Below are 14,825 nucleotides of genomic sequence, written 5' to 3' on the forward strand. Positions count from 1 at the left end.
AAATATTGCAAATTTCAATAGTCGCTTATTAAATCACAATGTTGGATACTTATCCAAGTTTTGTAGTAGTACACTAGTACTGTATATGGTTTTGATTAAGAGAAATTAGAAAAATTCAGCACGATTTTAAAAAGCTAAAAAAAAAAACTGTTAAACTATACACATTGGAGATGCTTTAAATATATAAAATAAAGTAAATTTGTAAGAGGAAGAAAGAATCTATCTTTGGTATACCTAACTTGGTTTCTCTCTATCTATCTCTATTATAAAAACAGACACAACAGTCTTCACTCACCAAACACACTTAGCTCCATTACCAGATCTGAATCTCTCTTCCTCCAGATCATCTCATCAATGGCTTCCTCTGATTTCGATGGAATCCTCTTGGGAATGGGTAACCCACTCCTCGACGTCTCTGCCGTCGTCGACCAAGATTTTCTCAACAAGTAAGTTCGCTTAGATCCCGATTGTTTTTTTTCCCCCGATCTGAATCGATTTGCGTAAGATACTCTTTCTGGTGGGTTCTCTGGTTTTGAATGTTTTTTCTTTTCTTTTGGAATCGTGACAGATACGACATCACATTGAACAATGCGATTCTCGCAGAGGACAAGCATTTGCCCATGTAAGTTAATCGCTTTTCTCATTCCTATTTTGATTTGAAACCGCACTCTATATATTCTGATGTAGCAATAGAGTTTGGATATGATGTGATATAGTTATAAGGGAAATAGAGAACTTCATAATGCTGTCACAAGTCTTGGTGATTAGTTTTTCATATGGCCTTGAGTGATTCAGACTATGAAAAACGTTCTTGATGCGATTTGGAATATGACTTTGACTATTATCTTGATTCACATGATCATTGGTATTGTTTAGGTACGATGAAATGAGCCAGAAGTTCAGTGTTGAATACATTGCTGGAGGTAAAATTCATCTTTTTGCGTTATTATAAGTCATTTGGTGTTTATGTGCATTATTATTAGCAAGGTTTGTGATTTCTTCTTGATTTCGTTTGGTTTTGTCAGGTGCTACCCAGAACTCAATCAAAGTGGCTCAGGTAAAGGATCGTTAACACTTATTCTCATACTTTTTTCTTCTTAATGTTGGTACCTTTTATTTGCTTAACCCTAGGATTTATTTGATTACTGCAGTGGATGCTTCAAACTCCTGGGGCAACCAGTTACATGGGATCCATTGGAAAGGACAAATACGGAGAGGCCATGAAGAAGGATGCTACTGCAGCTGGTGTCAATGTGAGTCTTCTTTATGTTTCATAAGTTATCGCTGTTTGGTTCTGCTTTTAGTCCATATCATCAGGGAATAGACTGTTAATCTGCTGTTGTTCTATATCCAGGTCCACTATTACGAAGATGAGTCAACACCTACCGGAACTTGCGGTGTCTGTGTTCTTGGTGGAGAAAGGTCAGTTTACATTCAATCTTTATGTCTGCTTTTTTTTTTCTTAATAAGATGTTTTTTCTTATGAGTTGTATTGAGGCGTCTTTCACTTTTTTGCAGGTCGCTCATTGCTAATCTTTCTGCTGCTAACTGCTACAAGGTTGAACACCTGAAGAAGCCTGAGAACTGGGCTCTGGGTAAAAAAAAATCCTCATCTTCTGACCGTTTTATCAGAGTTTTCTTTCTTAGATTTGAAAGTTTCGTACGTTGGAACCTGCTGAGATTTTGTGAAACATGTTTCTTCTTTGGCAGTTGAGAAGGCCAAGTTTTACTACATCGCTGGATTCTTCCTCACGGTATCACCAGAATCCATTCAGTTGGTTCGTGAACATGCCGCTGCTAACAACAAGGTAAGAAGACATGATCCTTTATGAGAACCAAGCACAGTGATCTGTCTCCCCTACCAGTTTGTCTTTAATATGAACAATCCTGACATGCTCACATATTTGGCAGGTGTTCACAATGAACCTTTCTGCGCCATTCATCTGTGAATTCTTCAAAGATGTTCAGGAGAAGTGCCTACCGTAAACACATCCTAATCTCTTAATCCCTTTATTCCAGCTTATAGTTGCTTACACTAATCATTGGATATACTGAAAGCAATATTTTGCTTGGACCAGGTACATGGACTATATTTTTGGCAATGAGACCGAGGCAAGAACCTTCTCCAGGGTTCACGGCTGGGAGGTAACTGCCGAAGTTTCATCCTGTTTTTTTTGGTTTGAATGAAGACAGTTTATTAATCTGTTTGGTTATATCTTATACAGACTGATGATGTTGAGCAAATAGCCATCAAGATGTCCCAGTTGCCCAAAGCCAGCGGAACATACAAGAGGACTACTGTGATTACACAAGGTGCAGATCCCGTGGTTGTCGCCGAGGATGGAAAGGTGAAGAAGTACCCAGTCATCCCTCTCCCCAAGGAGAACCTTGTTGACACCAACGGTGCAGGTATTTGATAAGCCATCACTAACTGCTCTCTAAATAAGTCACAACAGTTCTAATCAGCTATACTCCTTCCTAGGCTAGGTACAGTTAGACTTATAGCTAAGAGTTGATCCCCCAAATTTCCCTTCAGAAACTTATTAATGTTTGATGATGCTAACCAGTCATCTAGTTAGTGTAAACACCACGCACCCTTATCTAAATCAAGGTTTACCAAACTGTTTGCTTTGTTTGATTGTAATAAGAAGACCATCATACATTTGGTCTCAGTTTCATTTAAACTAATTCCGTTGGTTTAACCTGACATGTTCTGTGATCATAGGTGATGCGTTTGTGGGAGGGTTTCTTTCGCAGCTGGTGCACGGAAAAGGGATTGAAGAGTGTGTGAGGGCGGGATGCTACGCCTCAAACGTAGTGATCCAGAGGTCTGGCTGCACTTACCCTGAGAAACCAGACTTCAACTAAAACTAAAAAAGTTCTCCAAATCATCTTTTTAGTTTTATATCGGAATGAGATTTTGGTGATTTATATACTACCCAAATAAACACTATTGTTGTTTGCTTGTATCACCTTTTGAGTTGAGGATTTGTGCTATTGAGTGTGTGTTTTTGGCTTGATTTTGTTAATTACCCTTTTTTATCAGTACTCTATTATTTAATAAATATTATTACCAGGCCTAAGTGTGATATATAAAATGTCAGAATGTTGAGGGCTTGTTACATCATCATGGATGTAATTAATTCCTCTATATATTTTTTTTTAAAATTGCTCCTCATTAGAGAACAAAAAGAGATGAGAAAGTCTCTTTAACTTGAATTGGTATTTGCTTAATTAGTGGCTCTATGATATTTGAACTAATGTTAAGGTACACCTCTTGGTTGGCTTAACTAAACCAAGACACGTCCATACAAAATCTGGCATAAGCTCAATGCCCCCAACAATTAAGAGTTTAAACGGAACTATAAAGTAGTAGAATGATCATAATTGCTTAATTAGTGGCTCTATGATATTTGAACTAATGTTAAGGTACACCTCTTGGTTGGCTTAACTAAACCAAGGCACGTCCATACAAAATCTGGCATAAGCTCAATGCCCCCAACAATTAAGAGTTTAAACGGAACTATAAAGTAGTAGAATGATCATAATTCCCTGCAATGTGCATTGTCGTTTTTTATAACTTGTTTTTAACGCAACTGGTTCGAATTCAAAATAGTGCGGTTCAACGAAACTACATTGGTCTTCATTGCTATGCAAAAACAAAGTTTGTGGAATCTTTTGTGTCGGTACATAAAAGAACAATTTCTATCGGATCATAGATATGACAATTAATGTCTCGTTTCGGATGTTTTGATAATGTTAGGGTTGGAGGAGTGTAGGACCAATATGAGTCGTTAAAATCTGTTGACTTTTGACCTATATGGATCTACCAACTTTGACTTTTACTTATCTCTTCTCTTCTACTACTATCTTTTATCTTTTCCGTATACAAATCAAATTCGAAAAATTCACAAGAAGTCTCTATCTTATTTCCTATGGACTCTACTCGTGACCCTTCCCTTGCCAGTTTAAAGGTCTCAGTAGGGACAGTGCCTAGGTTCTTATAAACAACATGAAAACTGTGCCATTTTTCTATCACAGAGAAGATCTGATCCACTTGTAGCTGTAAAAATCTAATGGGTAGGTAGGTGAAGTTACGAGACTTGAGTGAAGATGTATATATTACGAAAAGTACCAAACCGGGATCAAACCGACACAGCAGCGTGAGCAACTCGACAAAAGTGGTAGATTAATTAACACATAATTGTAAGAAATAGGTTAAGTTACCAAGGTTTAAGGTAGCTCAACAAGTGGTGCAGTTTACCAAAACCAATAGTACGTATTAAGTTATTAAGAAACCGATATAGATCAATCGGAAAGCAATAACCGAGGATTTCTTAAATTCATTATTTGTGTGAAAATGCTAAACTCTGACGTTAAATTGATGTAATCTAGGTTCCAGGAAGATTTGGGAAATCTCCTAGGTGACTCAAGTGTAACATCCCTTTCACTTCCCCATAGCAAATCTCATACTATATGATAACTTTTTATATATCATAAATAAGATTAGCAGAATATTATGCTTATATCATACGTAAGATTATATTTTCATACGTTTGATAGGTTGAAAGGACTTAAGAACCCATTTTGGCCGATGCACCTTAAAAAAGTAGAATTTTCAATCCTATCAAAAAAAATAGAACCCATTTTATTCNAAAAAAAAAAAAAAAAAAAAAAAAGTAGAATTTTCAATCCCGATGGTGATGCAACAAGACTGTATTGGCATAAACCATTAGTTAGTTTATATGCTATGGTTATAAACTTATAATTTGGAGAGCCTGAAAAAATTGATTAGTCATTGAAAAATAAGGTAAAGAAACCGTAATCCATATAATCAAAAATGATACTCTAAATCGTAAAAAAGTACCAAATACACTATCTGATACTCAAAAAAAAAAAGGGGATGAAATAAAACGTTTTTTTTATATATATATAAATAATAAGAAAATATAGTTTTTGGAAGCATCTAAAAACAAAATAGTACAAAACCAAAGTATTTTATTTTTGTCCAATTTTAATTCTCAGTACTTTAGCAGACTTTCAGCGCTCTGCCTTGTAAAAGACTTATTAGCTTTTTTTGGTTTTTTCTTTGCTTTTGCCGTGTGACGACTTCTTCTTCTTCATCTTCTTCTTCGTTCATCCTCTCCTCTTCCAAGTTTTTGCTTCTTAAAAAAAATCCATTTTCACAAATACCCAATTAAAAAACTCCTCCTTCCTAGTCATCCTTCTCTCTCGTCCTCTTTTGTTACGTGATTTATGAACCATTTCATAATAATCATAATCATCCTTCTCTTCTGGCGATTGACTTGTATCTTCTTCTGATAAAGTTTTGATCTTTTCCTCTATACAAAACAAAATTCAAAGGTGGGTTGTAATCATCTTCTTCTTCTTCTTCTTCTGCTTTTTATGTTGAGTTCAATAAGTCACAGTTCTTTTTATGTTGCTGCTTGTTGGGTTTTAAGACTATAGGAGGAATCTTACTTGTGAAACTCGATTACTTCTTCTAGCTTCCAGATCGTTCTCTTACCCTATCTAAATTTAGGGTTCTTTACTTTGAAAAGATATTGGATCTGTTGATTCCTGTGAGTAAAAATTTGATCTTTTGTATATCTAAAGTTCGAAATCCAAGTAAGTTGAAACTAAGGGAAGCACTGATGTTTAAGAGCAATGACTCTGTTGTAGCTTGAACTTTTGCAGCTTAGTTGTTCGATAAAATGTTCCTGTGAAAATTAAGATGGTTCTGATGTTCTGGTTGCGTTTATGTTTTCATGATCATTGTTTATTTTGTGTCCTGCAGTGGAGAAACCTCGTTGTTTTCATCTCTTCTCGACGATGNGGTTCTTTACTTTGAAAAGATATTGGATCTGTTGATTCCTGTGAGTAAAAATTTGATCTTTTGTATATCTAAAGTTCGAAATCCAAGTAAGTTGAAACTAAGGGAAGCACTGATGTTTAAGAGCAATGACTCTGTTGTAGCTTGAACTTTTGCAGCTTAGTTGTTCGATAAAATGTTCCTGTGAAAATTAAGATGGTTCTGATGTTCTGGTTGCGTTTATGTTTTCATGATCATTGTTTGTTTTGTGTCCTGCAGTGGAGAAACCTCGTTGTTTTCATCTCTTCTCGACGATGAAGTGTTTCTTGTTCTCTGGTGGAGACAAGAAAGGAGAACAGAAGACTCCTAACTCGGTTTCATTGACCTCTAACTTCTCTGACCGCGAAATAAACCGAAGCGGATCAGAGTTTAACTCCCGGGATGTCTCTGGGACGAGTACGGAGTCATCCATGGGGAGGAAGAACTCGTACCCTACAATGTCTACTAGAGCAAGTAATCTCAGAGAGTTCAGCATTACTGATCTCAAGTCTGCAACTAAGAACTTTAGCCGATCTGTTATGATTGGAGAAGGCGGTTTTGGTTGTGTCTTCAGGGGAACAGTGAGGAACTTAGAAGACCCGTCCATTAAAATCGAAGTCGCTGTGAAGCAGCTTGGTAAAAGAGGGTTGCAGGTAAAGTCTTTTCTTTCCTCCTGTCTTATTTTCAAGATTTGTCAGTTATTTACAGGGCTAACTCTGTTATCTCATGTCTTGGATTTTCTAGGGGCATAAGGAATGGGTTACGGAAGTAAACTTTCTTGGTATAGTTGAGCATACAAACTTGGTGAAATTGCTTGGCTATTGTGCTGAAGATGATGAACGTGGAATCCAACGGCTTTTGGTTTATGAATACATGCCTAACCGAAGTGTTGAATTCCACTTGTCCCCTCGGTCACTCACTGTTCTTACTTGGGACCTCAGATTGAGAATCGCTCAAGATGCAGCTCGCGGCTTAACATACCTGCACGAAGAAATGGACTTTCAGGTAATGTCATGTCTCTGCTTGCTATGTTATTGATCTCATTTCCCTCTCTTTAAAGACTTTGATCTATTGTTTAATTTCAGATCATATTCCGTGATTTCAAGTCCTCGAACATTCTTTTGGATGAGGACTGGAAAGCAAAGCTCTCAGACTTCGGTTTGGCTCGTTTAGGTCCATCTGAAGGACTAACTCATGTTTCTACTGATGTAAGTTCTGCATTTCACTTATTTTTTGTTGCAAGATTTGAGAAAGAAATCATCTAGCTCTCTATTAACATGTTACAATTCGGCTGTATTAGGTTGTAGGTACAATGGGTTATGCAGCACCTGAATACATTCAAACAGGCCGTCTCACATCCAAAAGCGATGTGTGGGGTTATGGAGTGTTCCTCTATGAGCTTATCACAGGGAGGCGACCAGTAGACAGAAACAAACCCAAGGGAGAGCAGAAGCTTCTAGAATGGGTCAGACCTTATCTATCTGACACAAGGAAGTTTAAACTCATATTAGACCCGAGGCTCGAAGGAAAGTACCCGATCAAATCGGTTCAAAAGCTAGCAGTTGTTGCCAACAGATGTTTGGTTAGGAATCCAAAGACACGTCCCAAGATGAGTGAGGTGTTAGAGATGGTGACCAAGATTGTGGAAGCTTCTTCAGGGAACGGCAGCCCGCAGCTAGTTCCATTGAAGAGTGTAAATGCTTCAAGAGACACGGGAGGAAAGAACAAGAGGGGTTTAGAGACAAAGAACAATGGTGGTGGCGGTGAAGGAGGTTGGTTTGGAAAGCTATGGAACCCAAAGACAATAAGAGCTTGCTGATTACATAAAAATTCAAACCCCATCATACGAAAATACAAGACTCAAGAAAGGTTCCAGGGAGATTGGAAAGCTTGAAGAGTTTGGCGAGAGATCAAGATCAAGCTCATACACATTACATATATATAATTTGCATATGAAGATTATGAACGATACTAAATGATTTAATATGATATTTGTGTGATTATAACCAGTAACCACAGCTGAATCAAGAAGATATATATAAGCAAGAATGGCTTATCACTTTATCAGAGTTTTGTTCCAAAGCTAATAAGTTTTCAGCACAAAAAATACTCTTGCTTACGTGTATATTTGTGTTTGTGTTAATTGTAAAAGTACCTATTAATTACCATAAGTAAATCTCTTTTTTTTTTTTCTTTTGGATTAAACCATAAGTAAATCACTAAATCTTAACGCTAACATAAATAAACATAAAAACAATTACGTCTTTTGTGGGGTGGAAAAAATATGTAGAGGACTACTCAAATTTGGGAGAAGTAGTTGGATAAAAAGAAGAATATTTTAACCGATTTAAGAATATTTTTTTACCAATAGGTAAAAGAAGATGCTATTGCTTGTGTTGTTTAGGTATTTGGTATTTTTGTTCATATCTTAGTATAAAAAATTGAAATGAATGTTCCTAGGAAATTACAAAAATAAAATTAAAAAAAATTAATAAGCAAGCACAAAGAGTGTGACTTTTGTGGCATTGATTTGTCCTTTTTGGAAAAGAGGAAACCAAAATAAAAGAGATAAGGAGTAATTTAGTCACATAACATAAATAGGGTAAAGATTTGAGAAAAATGTAAAACACTAGGGGTCGTTTACATATTTACTAGAAAGATAAGAAAAAAAGGAAAAAAAAATGGAGAGTTCTCTTTACCAACAAGAAACATAGAGATATTAATCTCATCAGCTCTTTCAGATCCCATTATCACAAATCGATCTCTCTTCTCAGAGAAACCCACACCAAGACAAAAAGAAAAAGCTCTCATCTTTCTTCGATTTCTGAGGCAACTCTTTCGGTTAATCTCAAATCATGTCTACCCCAGCTGAATCTTCAGACTCGTAAGTACTCCCAGATCTCTTATTTTGTTTTTTCCGATCGGGAAAATCTCGGATCTCTTTTACTTAAAGTCTGTTTTTTTTTTTCGATTTTGATTACTTGGTAGGGTTTTTGGTTGATCTAGTGTTTTTAAAAGTTTTAATCTTTTGATTTGTGTTTATAGGAAATCGAAGAAAGATTTCAGTACTGCTATTCTCGAGAGGAAGAAGTCTCCTAACCGTCTTGTCGTCGATGAGGCTATCAACGATGATAACTCCGTCGTCTCTCTTCACCCTGCTACCATGGAGAAGCTTCAGCTCTTCCGTGGTGATACTATTCTCATCAAGGTTTGTTTTTTTCGTTTGGATTCTCTTTTGATTCTGATATTGAATGGTGTGGTTTCTGAAATTAGGGTTTTTTTTTGCTGTGCTCGATCGGTGGATTTCTTATGTGTTTCTACACAAACCCTAGTTTATGATTTTGGGTATTATACAAAAACAAAGAGACTTGCTTTTTTGTGTGTTGATAGTATTGTATTGGTCCTGTCTTTATGAAGTAATTGTTTTTTTTCTTGTGGTCTCTCTTAGTTCTGATTTGTTTTGTCTTTTGGCTTTCAGGGTAAGAAAAGAAAGGACACTGTCTGCATTGCTCTTGCTGATGAAACATGTGAGGAGCCAAAGATCCGGATGAACAAAGTTGTCAGATCTAACTTGAGGGTTAGACTCGGAGATGTTATTTCTGTTCACCAATGCCCAGATGTCAAGTACGGAAAACGTGTTCACATCTTGCCTGTTGATGATACCGTTGAAGGGGTGACTGGCAACCTCTTTGATGCTTACTTGAAACGTAAGTCGGCTTTTGTGTTTTGGTTGTTTCCTTGGAGATTCTTATTTGCTTTGACTTTGAGATATTATTGGAATGATTTCTGAATAAAATTTTGTTTTTTTTAACAGCTTATTTCCTTGAGGCATACCGCCCCGTGAGGAAGGGTGATCTCTTCCTAGTCAGAGGAGGAATGAGGAGTGTGGAGTTCAAAGTTATAGAGACCGATCCTGCTGAATACTGTGTGGTTGCTCCAGACACAGAGATTTTCTGTGAGGGTGAGCCTGTGAAGAGAGAGGATGAAGAAAGGCTAGATGATGTAGGTTATGATGATGTTGGTGGTGTCAGAAAACAGATGGCTCAGATCAGGGAACTTGTTGAACTTCCATTGAGGCATCCACAACTATTCAAGTCCATTGGTGTTAAGCCACCAAAGGGAATCCTGCTCTATGGACCTCCTGGGTCTGGAAAGACTTTGATTGCTCGGGCTGTGGCTAATGAAACTGGTGCCTTCTTCTTTTGTATCAATGGACCAGAGATCATGTCTAAACTGGCTGGTGAGAGTGAGAGCAACCTGAGGAAAGCATTTGAGGAGGCTGAGAAAAACGCGCCTTCGATCATCTTCATTGATGAGATTGACTCTATAGCACCAAAAAGAGAGAAGACAAATGGAGAGGTTGAGAGGAGGATTGTGTCTCAGCTCCTTACACTCATGGATGGACTCAAATCGCGTGCTCATGTTATTGTCATGGGAGCAACCAATCGTCCCAACAGTATTGACCCAGCTCTTAGAAGGTTTGGAAGATTTGATAGGGAGATCGATATCGGTGTTCCTGACGAAATTGGACGTCTTGAAGTGCTCAGGATCCATACAAAGAACATGAAGCTTGCTGAAGATGTAATTTTCTAATTATATATATATATATATATATATATATATATATATCCTTGCCTTTGTTTATTGAGTGTAATGTTTATTGAAAGCTAAAATTTGCTTGTTGTTATTTTTCCCCCAGGTGGATCTCGAAAGGATCTCAAAGGACACACATGGTTACGTTGGTGCTGATCTTGCAGCTCTGTGCACAGAGGCTGCCTTGCAATGCATCAGGGAGAAGATGGATGTGATTGATTTGGAAGATGACTCCATAGATGCTGAAATCCTCAATTCCATGGCAGTGACCAACGAGCACTTCCACACTGCTCTCGGGAACAGCAACCCATCTGCACTTCGTGAAACCGTAAGTATTGGCAGTGACAGTGCTCCGCTTAGAACGAGATCAAAGCCTATATTTTTGCTTAATTCTCATTCCAAAATTTCTTTTTGGCTTTTCAGGTTGTTGAGGTTCCCAATGTCTCATGGAATGATATCGGAGGTCTTGAGAATGTTAAGAGAGAGCTCCAGGAGGTAAGTCCGTTCTTGCTTGATTATGTCCTTTATTGTAAGCCAAGCTTGTTTGTTCCTTTCTTGCTTGGATCTGTTCATTAATTGTAAGCTAAGCTGTGTCATTGTTCAAATGCAGACTGTTCAATACCCAGTCGAGCACCCAGAGAAATTTGAGAAATTCGGTATGTCTCCATCAAAGGGAGTCCTTTTCTACGGTCCTCCAGGATGTGGGAAAACCCTATTGGCCAAAGCTATTGCCAACGAGTGCCAAGCTAACTTCATCAGTGTCAAAGGTCCTGAGCTTCTGACCATGTGGTTTGGAGAAAGTGAAGCAAATGTCCGAGAAATCTTTGACAAGGCCCGTCAATCCGCTCCATGTGTTCTCTTCTTTGATGAACTCGACTCCATTGCGACTCAGAGAGGAAGCGGAGGCGGTGGCGATGGAGGCGGTGCTGCAGATAGAGTGTTGAACCAGCTTTTGACTGAGATGGATGGAATGAATGCCAAGAAAACCGTTTTCATCATCGGAGCAACCAACAGACCAGACATTATTGATTCAGCTCTTCTTCGTCCTGGAAGGCTCGACCAGCTCATTTACATTCCACTACCAGACGAGGATTCCCGTCTCAATATCTTCAAGGCCGCCTTGAGGAAATCTCCTATTGCTAAAGATGTAGACATCGGTGCACTTGCTAAATACACACAGGGATTCAGTGGTGCTGATATCACTGAGATTTGCCAGAGAGCTTGCAAGTACGCCATCAGAGAGAACATTGAGAAGGTCAGTGATCTCTATAATCTCTAATCTCTAATTAAAATGGCAACATTCTCTAATATCTGAACTTAATTCTCTTGGCTTTTGTTTCAGGACATTGAAAAGGAGAAGAGGAGGAGCGAGAACCCAGAGGCTATGGAGGAAGATGGTGTGGATGAAGTATCAGAGATCAAAGCTGCACACTTTGAGGAGTCTATGAAGTATGCTCGTAGGAGTGTAAGTGATGCAGACATCAGGAAGTACCAAGCCTTTGCTCAGACTTTGCAGCAGTCTAGAGGGTTCGGTTCTGAATTCAGGTTCGAGAATTCTACTGGTTCAGGTGCTACCACTGGAGTCGCGGATCCGTTTGTCACGTCTGCGGCCGCTGCTGCGGATGATGATGATCTCTACAACTAGTGATAACTTCGTTATCCTTTTTTTATTTAAGTTTAAAACTCGAATTCTCTACTTTTGGATTACTGGGAAAGAAAGTGATACTGATTCTTTCCTTGTGTTTCTAAGTTATCCGAATCTCTTGTGTTTGGGTTTTAATCAATGTTCTTAATTTTCGTTTCACTCCTCCTTTTTTGTTCTTTAATTACAAATGAAGAGCAAAGGGATTACTAAAGATCTTTACAAAAGGATTGCAGATTACAATTGTATTAGTGGATCTGTTTCCTCCTCATGTCATGTTAATGCTGTTAAATTGGTCTCTCTCTAGACATTTAGAATTTTGTGACACGCTGTAAATGGATTCCGAAGCTGAGGATGTTCTTTCTGCATCACTGGTGGTTGTCAGATAAGCCAAAAAGGATGCTTTTATTAATCAACAACAATTGATGTCAAGATAACAACAAATGCTGCTCCCAAGTCTTAAACGTAATTGAACATAATACGGCCACATGTTGGAGATTAAAGATGAACATATAATATATCTATTAGTGTTCTTGCTCAAACCTTGACCGTTAAATACTTAAATCTTTAGCCTTCAGCGCCAATTCCACGTGCTCTAGGACGTCTGACAGCAACCAGTGGATTGACTATGCCTTGTGAATCTCTTCCCAAACCCGAGCCTTCGACAAAACCCATTCTCGCCATCATCCTCGACCCAAAACCTGTTGTGTGCTGCTCAAAGGCTCCCAATCTTTTGTCTCTAATTCTTCCGGAACTAGAGGCACCATTGTCATGGGAGATGTGTTTCACATGTTTGCCAGAGGAAGAAGATCTGTTCCTTTTAGCATTGTTATTACTTGACGGACTCATGTCTTCAGTGTCAATGGAGAAATCCAGACCTAACCCAAGTGATTTTGGACGTTTAACAGCTTCTATTGGCTGTGCTATCCCCTTACCATCCTTTCCTAGACCGCCTCCATCTATGAATCCCATTTTCGCCATCATTTTGGATCCAAAGCCTCTCGTGTGCAGCTCGAATGCCCCAATGTCTGCTCCATTAGAGGTTCCTGGAGTAGTTTCAGCTACCCGTTTTGCATCTTTTTCACCAGAGGTTTTCGCAATAGCTATCTCAGAATCAATTACGCCACTTGACACAAATGATACAGGTTGATCAGCATATGAACTCTTCTTCCCATTGTTTTTGTTTCTCTCCCGTTCCTCTCTAGTAGGTCGCTTTTTGGTTGAGTCTTTTGCTTTCTTCTTATCTAAGCTTCCAGATTTTCCTTTTACCCCTCCACTGACAGCAAAATCATCATCCTCATCTCCTGCTCCTATCAGCTTCTCGATGCGAAGTTTATCGCTGGCAGATGGCATACATGTCTGATATGTTCGAGTCACCGTCACAAAGCTTTTCTTTCCAGAACCATTGCAGCTACTTGATAAGCGGTACACATCTGCTAATCGTCTTACCTGAGAGCAATCTCGATTATGCATACGCTGGAAACAGTGCATGTCCACATTTTCCAGAACAAAACTCTCTAATTGAGAGTTAATCTCAGCAAGATCAACACCACGCTGTAACATTCTCTCACGGCGCTTCAGAGCAATGTATTCTTTGCGGTGTTTCTTCTTCTCACCAGGGAAATTACGGGACTTCTTGCTCTTTTGTGAACCTGAAGGCCAAGACTGAGGAAACTTAGCCACCTCTTTCTTCTTATTCTTCTTTCCCGAAAGACTTCTTGGATCCTTCACATACATAAGATCATCCATTGTGAATGGATGATTAGCCTTACCATGCCCGGAGAAACGACTTCCTGTCGTCTTCTTCTTACCATATTCCATTGAAGCTTTTTGCAGACTAATACCAGTCAACTTCCTTGGTTTTCGATCAGAAGAATCACTATCAGAACTATCAGCACTTGACAAATCCAATTTATCCAATGATTGTTCAGCTAACCAATGAGCATCCAACATAATCTCACTGCCACCAATACCTTCCAAGTAATCCTTTGCAACATCATCATCAATCTCGGAATGACTTCCAAACATGTCTTCCGAGCTGTCACTCTCAGATAATTCAGAAGACCCACTGCTACCTTCATCTCCAGATTCATCATCATCATTCGACCCTTCTTCTCCCTCACTCTCTTCACCAGATATATCTTCAGTATACAATTTCATCCCTCCTATAGAAATGAAACCCGAATTCCTTCTCGGTGTTTTCACAACATCAGGCATCACTTCATCCTCACTTGCATCAACCTCCTCCTCCTCATGAGCAAATGAACCACCTTTATCTTCCGACGCCTTTGGAATAATAGAAAGGCTACCACTTGGTGCAGCATCAGAACCATCACAAAATCCCAACCCTTTATGAGACTCATCACCCAAAACAAAACTCGGTTCGTATTCGTAATCATAATTTACCTTAACACCTTTAGAAGACGAAGGCGTATGATCCAGAAATGCAACAATTTGAGTCGTCTCCGACTTACCCAACACCATAGGATTTGAATCATTCATTTGATCAACTTCTGCGACTGGTCTTCGGTCCAAGCCTTCCTCAAACTCGACGGGAGGATACTGATACACAAAAGTATTACCATTGCATTTCCTTGGACCAGTAGTGGAAGCAGAAGCTTTCACACGATCTGAGCTTCTAAGATTCGATCCCTTTCTCGAAGAGCTTCCTCCTCCTCCTCGAGATGGCGTTGAAAAATCAGGATCCCGTGGGTAATCGGAGAGAACGCCTCCTTCTAC

At 38.8% G+C, this 14,825-nt stretch overlaps 4 protein-coding genes across 6 annotated transcripts in view; 3 read left to right on the plus strand and 1 right to left on the minus strand.

The window, feature by feature from the left end:
• On the plus strand, positions 247-3,083 carry LOC104764678 (adenosine kinase 1). The gene is made up of 12 exons (XM_010488254.2): positions 247-446; positions 569-622; positions 877-923; positions 1,026-1,057; positions 1,152-1,253; positions 1,355-1,422; positions 1,519-1,595; positions 1,711-1,808; positions 1,912-1,982; positions 2,079-2,145; positions 2,226-2,409; positions 2,726-3,083. Exons 1-12 carry the CDS (start codon positions 355-357, stop codon positions 2,866-2,868), a joined length of 1,035 nt encoding a protein of 344 aa, XP_010486556.1. The 5' UTR covers positions 247-354; the 3' UTR covers positions 2,869-3,083.
• On the plus strand, positions 5,034-7,976 carry LOC104764679 (probable receptor-like protein kinase At5g15080). The gene is made up of 5 exons (XM_010488255.1): positions 5,034-5,364; positions 6,092-6,504; positions 6,596-6,856; positions 6,937-7,059; positions 7,152-7,976. Exons 2-5 carry the CDS (start codon positions 6,127-6,129, stop codon positions 7,668-7,670), a joined length of 1,281 nt encoding a protein of 426 aa, XP_010486557.1. The 5' UTR covers positions 5,034-5,364; positions 6,092-6,126; the 3' UTR covers positions 7,671-7,976.
• Positions 8,551-12,251, plus strand: LOC104764681 (cell division control protein 48 homolog A). Its single transcript, XM_010488256.2, has 8 exons — positions 8,551-8,735; positions 8,897-9,059; positions 9,330-9,558; positions 9,666-10,432; positions 10,551-10,772; positions 10,868-10,939; positions 11,055-11,699; positions 11,787-12,251. The coding sequence occupies exons 1-8, from the start codon at positions 8,707-8,709 to the stop codon at positions 12,087-12,089; spliced, it is 2,430 nt and encodes an 809-aa protein (XP_010486558.1). The 5' UTR covers positions 8,551-8,706; the 3' UTR covers positions 12,090-12,251.
• LOC104764682 (dentin sialophosphoprotein-like) overlaps positions 12,473-14,825 on the minus strand; it is a 3,714-nt gene continuing 1,361 nt past the window's right edge. The window contains exon 2 of one of the 3 annotated variants that reach the window (XM_010488259.2): positions 12,473-14,333. In XM_010488259.2, coding sequence (XP_010486561.1) covers positions 12,654-14,333 — 1,680 coding nt within the window. In that variant the 3' untranslated portion in view covers positions 12,473-12,653. Of the gene's footprint in view, positions 14,816-14,825 lie in introns of all 3 variants that reach the window. The other 2 variants (XM_010488257.2, XM_010488258.2) reach the window with 2 other exon arrangements.

The sequence above is a fragment of the Camelina sativa genome, chromosome 19 (assembly GCF_000633955.1).
Source record: "Camelina sativa cultivar DH55 chromosome 19, Cs, whole genome shotgun sequence".
NCBI classification, from domain to species: Eukaryota; Viridiplantae; Streptophyta; class Magnoliopsida; order Brassicales; family Brassicaceae; genus Camelina; species Camelina sativa.

What these genes read in the sequence shown, in the direction of transcription:
- LOC104764678 (XM_010488254.2), top strand. Translation starts at nt 355, where the DNA reads ATGGCTTCCTCTGATTTCGATGGAATCCTCTTGGGAATGGGTAACCCA. An exon ending in GACCAAGATTTTCTCAACAA is followed by an intron (nt 447 to 568) that starts GTAAGTTCGCTT and finishes GAATCGTGACAG; the next exon opens with ATACGACATCACATTGAACA. An exon ending in TGTTGAATACATTGCTGGAG is followed by an intron (nt 924 to 1,025) that starts GTAAAATTCATC and finishes TGGTTTTGTCAG; the next exon opens with GTGCTACCCAGAACTCAATC.
- LOC104764679 (XM_010488255.1), top strand. Translation starts at nt 6,127, where the DNA reads ATGAAGTGTTTCTTGTTCTCTGGTGGAGACAAGAAAGGAGAACAGAAG. An exon ending in ACGAAGAAATGGACTTTCAG is followed by an intron (nt 6,857 to 6,936) that starts GTAATGTCATGT and finishes GTTTAATTTCAG; the next exon opens with ATCATATTCCGTGATTTCAA. An exon ending in TAACTCATGTTTCTACTGAT is followed by an intron (nt 7,060 to 7,151) that starts GTAAGTTCTGCA and finishes CGGCTGTATTAG; the next exon opens with GTTGTAGGTACAATGGGTTA.
- LOC104764681 (XM_010488256.2), top strand. Translation starts at nt 8,707, where the DNA reads ATGTCTACCCCAGCTGAATCTTCAGACTC. An exon ending in CATCTGCACTTCGTGAAACC is followed by an intron (nt 10,773 to 10,867) that starts GTAAGTATTGGC and finishes TTGGCTTTTCAG; the next exon opens with GTTGTTGAGGTTCCCAATGT. An exon ending in TTAAGAGAGAGCTCCAGGAG is followed by an intron (nt 10,940 to 11,054) that starts GTAAGTCCGTTC and finishes GTTCAAATGCAG; the next exon opens with ACTGTTCAATACCCAGTCGA.